At 43.0% G+C, this 10,152-nt stretch overlaps 1 protein-coding gene across 1 annotated transcript; it reads right to left on the bottom strand.

Annotated features, from left to right (window-relative positions):
* Positions 1-323: 323 nt before the first annotated feature.
* LOC128454911 (protein crumbs homolog 1) lies at positions 324-8,782 on the bottom strand. The gene is made up of 8 exons (XM_053438507.1): positions 8,734-8,782; positions 7,409-8,371; positions 5,235-5,785; positions 4,925-5,090; positions 2,868-3,768; positions 2,711-2,752; positions 2,470-2,592; positions 324-1,459 (listed from the first exon to the last, which is right to left on the bottom strand). The coding sequence occupies exons 1-8, from the start codon at positions 8,780-8,782 to the stop codon at positions 1,207-1,209; spliced, it is 3,048 nt and encodes a 1,015-aa protein (XP_053294482.1). The 3' UTR covers positions 324-1,206.
* Positions 8,783-10,152: the final 1,370 nt, after the last annotated feature.

Genomic DNA, 10,152 nt, shown 5'->3' on the forward strand with positions numbered 1-10,152 from the left:
CTGCAGTCAGAATGTTTTTTATTGATATATTTTAGATTACATACATATTTATATATATATACAACTTTGTGGGTATAGACAGGTTTTGTTTATCTCCAGCACATTATAACTATGTTAGTCTGACCCTGAATATGGTTGTTTTTTTAATATCTTTATTTAAGAGTGTGGTCTTTCAGTTTGAGAGCAGGTCTTGTTCAGATTTATTAATGCTTTCACTCAAAACCTTGCACTCACACTCAAATAAACCCTGCTTGTGCTTAGATTTCTTACAATGTAATTCGCATAGTTTGAGCACAAGCGGAGCAAATGTGAGAACAAGCTGGTTATATTTGAGTGCAAGCCCAGGGTTTTGAGTGAAAGCACTACAAAATCAGAATGTGAAATGAATACTTCCTTCTCTCAATCTGACAGACCACAATTGAATAAAGATTGGTAGTAAAAAACTCACCTGAACAGTTGTTAAATAATCACTACTTATAAAACAGTTCTCCAGGAAAATGTGAACATTTTAAGGCACAAAAAAAACTCGAACGTGGTTTTCAGTATGAGAACCAGATAATATACATTAATGGACTGTGATGAATATGGTACAATATATACAATATTCATCACCAAGTACATCTGTTCACAACAGACAGATTTCTATCGGTGAACCTATCGGTGCACTAGACGAACTTAAATACAGTTCCACACATAATGTATAATTATTGCAACAGTTCCTTGTCTCCTCTGGTCTAAACTCAACTTCTGTTTCCTGGCTTTTATAGAACTGAGCTCAGAGAATCTCACTTTATTCTAAAAACAGGTAACATGGTCCCAACAACCTATCGTGCTAAGGAAACAAGTTATTTTTTATCTGGTTAATGCCGCAATAAGCGGGGGGAAGTTTAATGTAGATACATCTTTAATCAACCTAAATCACAAGAGGCCATACAAGAGAGGACCACTGAGACTGGGTAGTTATATATATATTTGTTCATAATGTCTATGTGGACATGTGTCTGCCCAATGGAAGTGAGAAAAATGTAAGAATACAAACTGTGAATCATAGAAGAAGAAGAAGCAGCTTCTCCTGAGAAAGCTTGTGGTTTCTCTGTTCCCTATCTTGAAAAGCTTTGTTGTGCTGTGTGTACGATCACATGAAATATTCAAGCGGGCTCCAATTTGACGCTCTCTCATGATGTATCAAATATGACATGGAAGGGGCTATTCATAGAATTGGAATATCCACTCGACTTCCGGCTCATCATCGAGGCGTATCAAGAGGTAGGACATAAGCTGGAACAGGTTCTGCCACACGCCCAGGAAGAGGTACAAGTAGAAGTCGCTGACGTCCATTTGGCAGTGTATCCCTGAGTAATTCATGTCACACACACACTCAAAACTGTTCACGTAGTTGACACAGAAGCCTCCGTTCATGCACGGGCTCGAGGCACATTCATCTACATCCTTCTGACACCTGGAAGGACGGAGGAGAGAAGAAAGATTATGCAAGCAGTAGCTTATGACACAAAGAAACATTAGCTTTGATTCGCAATCTTGTAATTGTGGCTAACTGACGAGTACAAATCTTAGATTCACATTTTGTAGCTCAATTTGTAGGCTCCACCAACTCTAGAAGGGAATATTTGTTCTAAAACAAGCTTGTTTGCTAACTGACTAAAAATGACACAATGATGCTGAGAGTGAACCGAGTCAGTGAAGTTATTGGTCGTAAAACCAAAAGAGTGAGCTGAAAGACAGTAAAATGCTCCATAGAGTGGAGGGGAATCATATTTTTAGCTGGCTCACCAAGTCAAACAAACCTTTCACAGGACACATAGCTGCTCGATCCAGAGTTAATATTAAACTATTGATAACAGAAGCTTTAAGCAGTGGCCCAGTGAAGGATTTGGGAGCATTTTCCGGCTGATGATCCTGATTAAAGGGTCCAAAGATTCTTAAAGGTTCAGTGTGTAGAATTTAGTGATATCTAGTGGTAAAGTTGCATATTGCAGCTGGATACCTCTCACCTCAGCCCCCTTCCAGCAGGAAAGAGACCCTGTAGTAGTCTGCAGTTGACATAAAAACTCACAAGGTGTACAGTTTGTTTAGTTTGGGCTACTGGAAATCCTCCGGATGTCAATATAGAGCATATAAATATAAAGGACCCATTCTAGGGTAAAGAAAATGACAATTCGTACAATTTAGATGAAAAACATTAGTGAAAATATCACTTGGATTATTTACATTCAATTTCTGACAATAGATCCCTTTCACCTTAATCTTACGCACTTAACTTTTAAGTATCTAAGTAATTTAATGCATTGTTAATTATTTCAGTTAAATTCATTTGAAAGATATATATCACATTCAGTTAAATCAATCATAAAGTCTAAAAAATGTGTGCAGCTCTGTGTTAATACCTAATGACCGTGGGGTCCTGACCCTCTGTGTTTAGCAGATTAAAAACCATTAAACGTGTCCTACCACTGTCCCGTGAAACCAGGCAGGCAGTAACAGGCGTTGTCTACTTCAGAGCAGTTCCCTCCGTTAAAGCATCTGTACTTCCATCTTGAACCCATGCATGTAGATGTAGGCAGCTGAGGAAGTCTGAACAGAACATTGAAATATCAATACCCTCCACTTTGGTTAAAGTTAATATAGTGTTAATTTGATGAAATAATGGAGAAATATGTTTATTTTTGGCATTTAATGTCGAAGCACTCACGGAAATGTCTCGATGTACCAGGGGATTTCAGGAACGCTGCCACTGTAGGAGACAAATATGTAAATCAGTACAACTCAGAATGTGTTAGCTTCTTATAGGTGTGATCGACTGTGAGTGTGGTGGGAGAGAGATATTAATAACGTGTTAATCAACTCACTCGCAGTACAGGCCTGTCAGATTTTGAGGGCAGAGGCAAGCGTAGCTCTGGAAGCCTTTGAGGCAAGTGGCACCCTTGCTGCAGTTGTTGTTTTCACACATGTCCACTTCAAACTCACACTGTTCACCGCTGTAACCGAGCTCACACACACACTTAAACCCCCCGGGGGAGTTGGTGCAGTGGCCATGGATGCAGGGGCCGGAGATGCAATTGTCTGTCGACTGTTCACACAGCGGCCCTGTCCACTCGGAGGGGCAGGTGCAGTGGTGCAGGTCAAAGACATCCTCGCACACGCCCTGGTTCTGACAAGGGCTGGGTGCACACACACTGGCTCCCCAGCAGCCGTGTTGCAGGGCAGCGTTGTCATTTACCCTCACAAACTGCTCCTCCTGGGGTCTGGGCAGGTTCAACTCCGTGTCCAGGTAGAAAGGGAGAAGAAGGCCTCCGATCTCCACAGAGCCCACACAGCCAGAGAACTTCACTCCGGCATCCAGTCCCCCGAGTCCCCCGAGAAAAATGTCTGCTCCCTCCCTGAGGAAATCCAGATTCCCCGCAGCTGTTTCGGACATGCTTGGCTGCTTCTGGCTCCCATCCACATCCATGATCCACCTGGAGGTTGGGAGTGTCTTGCTGAGCTCCACTGTGCGCCACGCTCCATCACTGATTGCACCCTGGCTTCGAACGGTTACCTGGTCGTCCCCAGCCTTGATCTCCATGACCAAATGAGAGTCCTGGAGGGACACGATGAGGTAGTCTGAGCCCCTTTGTGCACGCAGTATGGTGGCAGCGGACTGTCTTGTGCGGAGGCTGAGGTACACACTCGTGAGGCTGCGTCTAATCTTTCCCTTGCTCTGGTACTGCAAAATGCTGCTGTCAGCCCGAAATGTCACATTAGCCAAACCTGAGGGAAAGAAATAGAAAATACTTGAGGAGCAAAAACTAAATTCTAGCATTTAATGTAGCTTTCCCAGTCATTTTATTAATTCCAGTTCCATGACATAGTGTCCTTACTGCGATAGCTATCCCTGAGGAGCATTAAGCCCTTTGAAAATTTGGTTTCATATCTGAACAAGTAGCTTCACACAAAACTGTAAACCCCCCCCTCCAGCAGCAGGTGAGAGAAAAAAGTTGGAGATCAACAGAGATAAGATTTTTAGGGGATAAGGATTAGTTATTATAAACATTAAATCATCATGACAAAATCGACAATCAAAGTCAAGGTGGCGAAAATAGATTCCTGGCTATTATTTATAAAGAGTATGGAGTTAATCTGCTTTAGTTGGATTCTGAGAGTGTGGTTTAATGAGAGTTGATAAAACAGTGTTGGCAACATTTACAACATCCGTGCAACTGGTATCATTTTAATTGCACACATTGCTGCGTCCATATTACTGCATGGAAGAATGTTACATCGCCTTTTACCTTCTGAGGTCTGCGTGCTTCAAACCAACGAGAAAGATACGTAATCAGTCAACACACAGAGCTAAATCAGAAAATAGCCTTTAAACGTATGCACAACAGACAAAAGAGATTGTTTGGAAACTGCTTCAACAGCTCGGACAGGCAGCTCTGCTCCTAGTCTCTCTGTGTGACACCTCCAGGAAGACGTGTTGTCATCATGAACTTCCCTAGACATGTGGCGGCAGACCTAATCTGAGCGGGGATTACCAGGTCTTAGAGGAATCCTGTGAAGGTTCCCTGCCTCGACTCTGTTCCCTGCTGTAATCAGCCTCTCTCTAATTAATCAGTGCCTGCACCAGCGAATGCTGTGAAGGGACTGCACACTGCCGACAGTCCCTTCAGAGGAAACACAGGAATAGACCGGTGTAATAAAAAGCTTAAATGTTTATGAAAGATCCTCTTTTCACGTGCCACAAACAGGAATAGTAACCGAGGCTATACACAGTATCTTATTTGTAGCATGGAACCCTATTTTGTGCAATCCTCACCGACTCTTTTTGACTCACAGTCATATATATATATATATATATATATATATATTTTATTTTCTAAAACAGGAGGAGTGCCACAACTGACCCTGACCTCAGGATACTTACACTCAAAGCCCTGGGAGTGTGGCAGACAAACAGCACCGGTGGGACAGGGAGAGAGCTCACACCACTTAACCTCCTCACAGCGCTGCCCTGCGGTGTTGGGGGGGCAGTTACAGATGAAGTCGTCCCACATGGAGTAACACATTCCCCCGTTGAGACAGGGCTTGACCTGATGAAGAGTAAACAGGTTAAATAGATCAGACCAGGACCCCCGGGAGTTCTGCTGTCACTAATGGTGCAAATGAAGAATGAAACAGTCTCTTTGGCCCGTTGAAGTCAACATAGTAAACATGACAGCATTGATATGACTCACAGCACAGGCGTCGTCACTGCTGCATCCTTGTGCGACATTGACGAGTTTCTCCAGGTTGTAAGATTCCACCACAGTTTCTATGGGATGGAACTGCAGTCGTTTCCTGTTAATCCTCAGATCCTGGACACAGCCCTTAAAATAGCCACCAAACGAGGCAGAAGCCCTTGAGTCTGGAAGCCCTCCGATGAAAACCAAATCCCCTGAGTGGGCGTGAATGTGCCTGATGGGCATAGAGGCCTGGTCTTGGGCTGACTGGAACAAGCTGGCAGCCGTTCCATCCAGCTTCACAGTCACAAGGTGGAAATGGCCGTCACTGACAGCCCTGGGACCAACAAGGGTCTCAAAGTTGTTGACCTGGGCCTTGACCCTGCCCTCCTCCAGCCACAGGCGGAGGTACTGGCTGGTGCTGTTGGCCAGGACGAGGAGCAGGCCGCTGGACTGTCTGGTGCGAATGAACATGGATATAGTTACGGGATCACCCGGGTCATCATCGAAGGAGAAGACAGAGTAACTCCCCTCGTCCTTGTTTCCAAACCTGGCAGTGATGTACTCTGTATGAGGACAGAGAGAGAGAGAGAGAGAGAGAAAGAGAGAGAGAGAACAAGTCACACGAGCAGGTTACACAAAACCTGATTTGACGACCGCACAAGCTCCCGTCATCACTTGCCCATTGGGCAAGAGCATAGAGGCGAGAGCTTGTGCAGTGTGTGCGAACTTGAACGCGGCTCCGGGTTGAGGATAACAGCGGATATTTAATCTGTAATTTAAACTGGTCCCCAGTTACTTCAATTGTATCAGATTTGACTGCGACTCCGTTTACATCTGAATCTCCAAAAGTGATTTGTGGACTCAAGCACTTCACACACCCCTCTATAGACATAGTGGATAATGAGTGAATTTTCACTTTTGGGTGAACTATCCCTTTAATGACACCTGTATCACAGTGATATTGATGTTTCTCACTTAACTAACTTGAATTTCCTTCAAATGTCAAATGTCAGTGTTATGGACCACATTAAGTTATGACAGACGTGTGAGGTTATAAGTCTTGTTTGGACAATGTGTACTCTCCTTGAATTGAATAGAAAAAGCTGCTGAGGATGCCTTAGCATAATTGCACTATTGCACACATTTGCACTATTGTTTTTTCTTTAGGTGTATATATATATATATAAGTTATACATATATTTTATTTTCTATTGTAAATTTTTGATATTCTATTTTATATTATTTAATTCAATATTATTTTTTGCTTGTCATATTCTGAGCATTGCTCTAAGAGATTCTGTGACCCAAGCACTTCATTGCCTGCGACTGCTTAATGTAATTGTTGTGCATATGACAATAAACTCTTGAATCTTGAATCTTGAATCAACGGAGACCCCTCAGCGTGGCGTGAGGTCAGACGTCTCCCTGCTCTGTGAACACATTCCACGTCAGCTCCTGAAAGTCACGTTTTTTAAATCCTTGGTCCAGGTGTTCCTGACTGCCGCCTAATTGCATGACAGAGTGGCTGAACCCTGTGCTATTTCTACCGGCTCTGTAAGCTCCTTTAAAGTCTACCGACTGACTTCATCATCCTGCATGGCTGCACTCGTCATGGCTAACCGCTGAAGCTTCTGCAGGGACGCAGCCGAGGTTGAACTTGACTTGGCCTGGACTTGTGCTCACAGCACGTGTAATTCTGCCAACAGGAGTGTCACGTGTCAAGGAGAACACGCTGAAAGCAATGACAGACAACAAATGTGACACTTGAACTTTGCGTTTGTGTACCACTGTTATTTGTGGTAAGAAAGTAGCCATTGTGTGCAGAGATGTTAGTGTGGTTTTTATTCATGGAATAGGTTTAGGAAAATTGAGAACCAAACCAAAGAAGTATGACTTATTTTGATCACTATATTGTTATATTTTTTATTTGTAAATTGTTTTATTATTTATTTTCCATTCTTTGATACCATTGAAATTGTATATGGTAATCAGTGGTAATAGTATGTGTGTGTGGCCATGATATAACTCATGATAGGGGACCTAAATCTATTTCCACAATCACTTTATGGGGACTAATCTTTATCATTGCATTTTAAGATGAAGACGTTTTAAGGTTAGGTTAGGTTTGTGTGTGTGTATGTGCGTGTGCGTGTGCGTGTGTGTGTGTGTGTGTGTGTTTGACTTACCCTCTGCACAGTTGTTTCCCTCATATGGCCTGAGGCACTCACACATGTAGCTCCTCCAGCCCTGGCTCACACAGCGGCCTCGGTTCTGACACGGGCTGCTGTCGCACTTGTCTTTGTCGCTGCATCCCACAGTGACGTTCGCCTGGGCATCTGAATCTTCTGGCACTACAACTGGCAGCACCAGGTGTGAATCAACAAGCACATCCCGGAAGCAGCCTAGAAAAGCGGCCGGGTGGTTTGCCACAGCTCTGTCCAAACCCCAGCTGCCCACGGCCGCTCCTATGAAGAGGTTTCGATTAACTGTCCCTGGCTCGAGGAGACCAGAGGATTCGTCAAACAGCTGGGCTTCCGTGCTGGAGTGTCTGGTGCAGTCTCCTTCAGTGCAGAGCAGCCGGAGGAGGCTGACCACATCGCCTAGTGATGCTTCCGCAGTGTGCCACTTGTTGTCTGACAAGTATTCAGGGAGCTCTTGGACCAGAGTGCTAAGGCCGTGGCCGCTCTGGCTGAGGAGCCGGAGATGTCCGTCCATCAGCTCGACGCTGAAGAGCAGGTCGTCCACTCGGCGCTGCAACAGAGTACCGACTGCTCTTTCCGTCTTGAAGCTGAATGTGACATTAACAGGAGCCGCTGGGTCATAATGCTGTGTCTCTATGTACATGTAGCCTCTGGACTCAAATGAGAAGGCCGTGGGGGTCTCGCATTTTGAGCCTGTGAAGCCAGGAAGGCAGATGCATGTGTACGTGTGCTGCTCATTTACAAGTAAAGGAGAGCATATTCCTCCATTCTCACACCGGTGGTCATCACAGCCTGAAAGGGCAATTGTGCAGGTCTCACCCCCATACAGGCGCCCATTTTGGCTCTGTTGGGAGCAAAGGCATCTGAATCCCCCATAGTGGCTCTCACACATGCCACCATTTTGACATGGCTGCAGTTCACATCTGTTGGTGTCCTCACTAGATGAGCCTGGAGAGACAATCATGACAACTTTTACGTCAGAACTTTTTACATACTACTTGAATGTGGTGTCAGAGTGTTTGACTCATCCATATGTCTGCATAAACTTAAAAGAAAAAGATAAAAACATTACTCTATTAATTACTTAAGTTAGACACATGTACAATTTTATATTATGCTTGTATTTTTATGCTTATATTAGATTTTGTGTAGTTTACAATACACTCTTAAGCTCCTATGCATATTTATATTATCATATTATTATGTGCAATGACAATAAGAGTAAAATAAATTATACAAACTTTACTGACTTAAAATATGATCCAAATCTGCAAATAGCATTAGTGTCAGACTGTAACACACATAATTACCTGCATAAAGCAAACATAAAGTCCACACATGCACGCTGTATCTCAACATTGTCCTCAAAAAGTCCTCCAGATGACTAGCTGTTTGGGAATATCTTCATTTTAGGTCAAAGACAGGTGGAGAGTACATGTGTGCACGGCTCCATCCTCAGCTGTGCTCCTCCAAGCATGTGTTTGCTTACTGAAGTGCTAGTGTGAAGTGCTGCCAGTCAGATAGGAGGGATTAAGCTAATGCACTTAAAATGTCTTGTCAACACATCTCATGTGTTGGGGAAGGGAGGGGTTCATCCTGGAGCCTCATTTGAGCAATTCCCAACGTTTTCCCACACGCAGAAGTGTGATGTACACTTACATAAATGACAGCCGAAGCCAGGCTAATGAAAATAATCCAATACACACCCTTTAATGCCGAGACTAACATAAGACATTTGTGCATGTGCATTGACACATGTGCTTGAAGGCGTGTCTTCAGCTGATAACTATTGGATTGCAACAATTGGCTGGACCGAGGCCCGGTCTTTAACCGAAGTAAACTGGTTCTAATCCAGGAAACATCTCTGTCATTGAAACGTCCCTCACGTAACCCACATTATTTCTCTGAAGAGCCCTAAGAGCATCCAATCTGCTCATTAGTTATCCTAACAGCCTTACTGTTCTTTTATAGTGACACTTTGTTTGTTTTGTTTGTTTACATCTGCTCTGGCTCATGTTATACACAGGCATGAGCAGCATTATACATTTACCAGAATGTGGAGCCATGACCTAACATGTAGATTTACAACTATTACACACTGCCACCTGGACGATTATCATTATGTTAGAGCATATGTTATTGTGTGTATATTTGTATGTATAGGAATATAGCCAATGTATGTATATTTGAAACCATATATAGACTAAGCTGATAAACCCTGATTGAATTTACAAGACAATTGGTGAAAGAAACAATCTGATGAATACAAATAATTGGTACTTAAATAAAAGTACCAATACCACACTATGCAAAATTACATCCAATAAGCAGCTCAAAATGGGCTGTGTCTGTGTTATAATATTATATACAGTGGAAATGTGTTTTACTCTGATCATATCCTTTTGATGGTTTATTACAGCACGTAACAGCAGCCTATTGTATACTAAGCTCTGCAATAACCGAGTGGAGTAAAACTATAGTAAGTAACATGACGTAAAAAGTAGCCTACTCAAGTGACCCTGAATTATACTCAAGTACAATAATTACTATATCGTTATGATTTCTTTATAAACACTGTATAAGACTGAAATAAAAACAGACATTTTCTTTTCTTTTTCGTCTTTTAAATGTTAAAATTCCCCTAAATTAAATAGAGCTGATACTCAGCCCGTCCTGAGACGTTGAACAGGTTATTAGCAGCTGGCGGAAGTTTGCCATTGCTGTAAGCC

Source organism: Pleuronectes platessa, chromosome 13 (assembly GCF_947347685.1).
Source record: "Pleuronectes platessa chromosome 13, fPlePla1.1, whole genome shotgun sequence".
NCBI lineage: Eukaryota > Metazoa > Chordata > Actinopteri > Pleuronectiformes > Pleuronectidae > Pleuronectes > Pleuronectes platessa.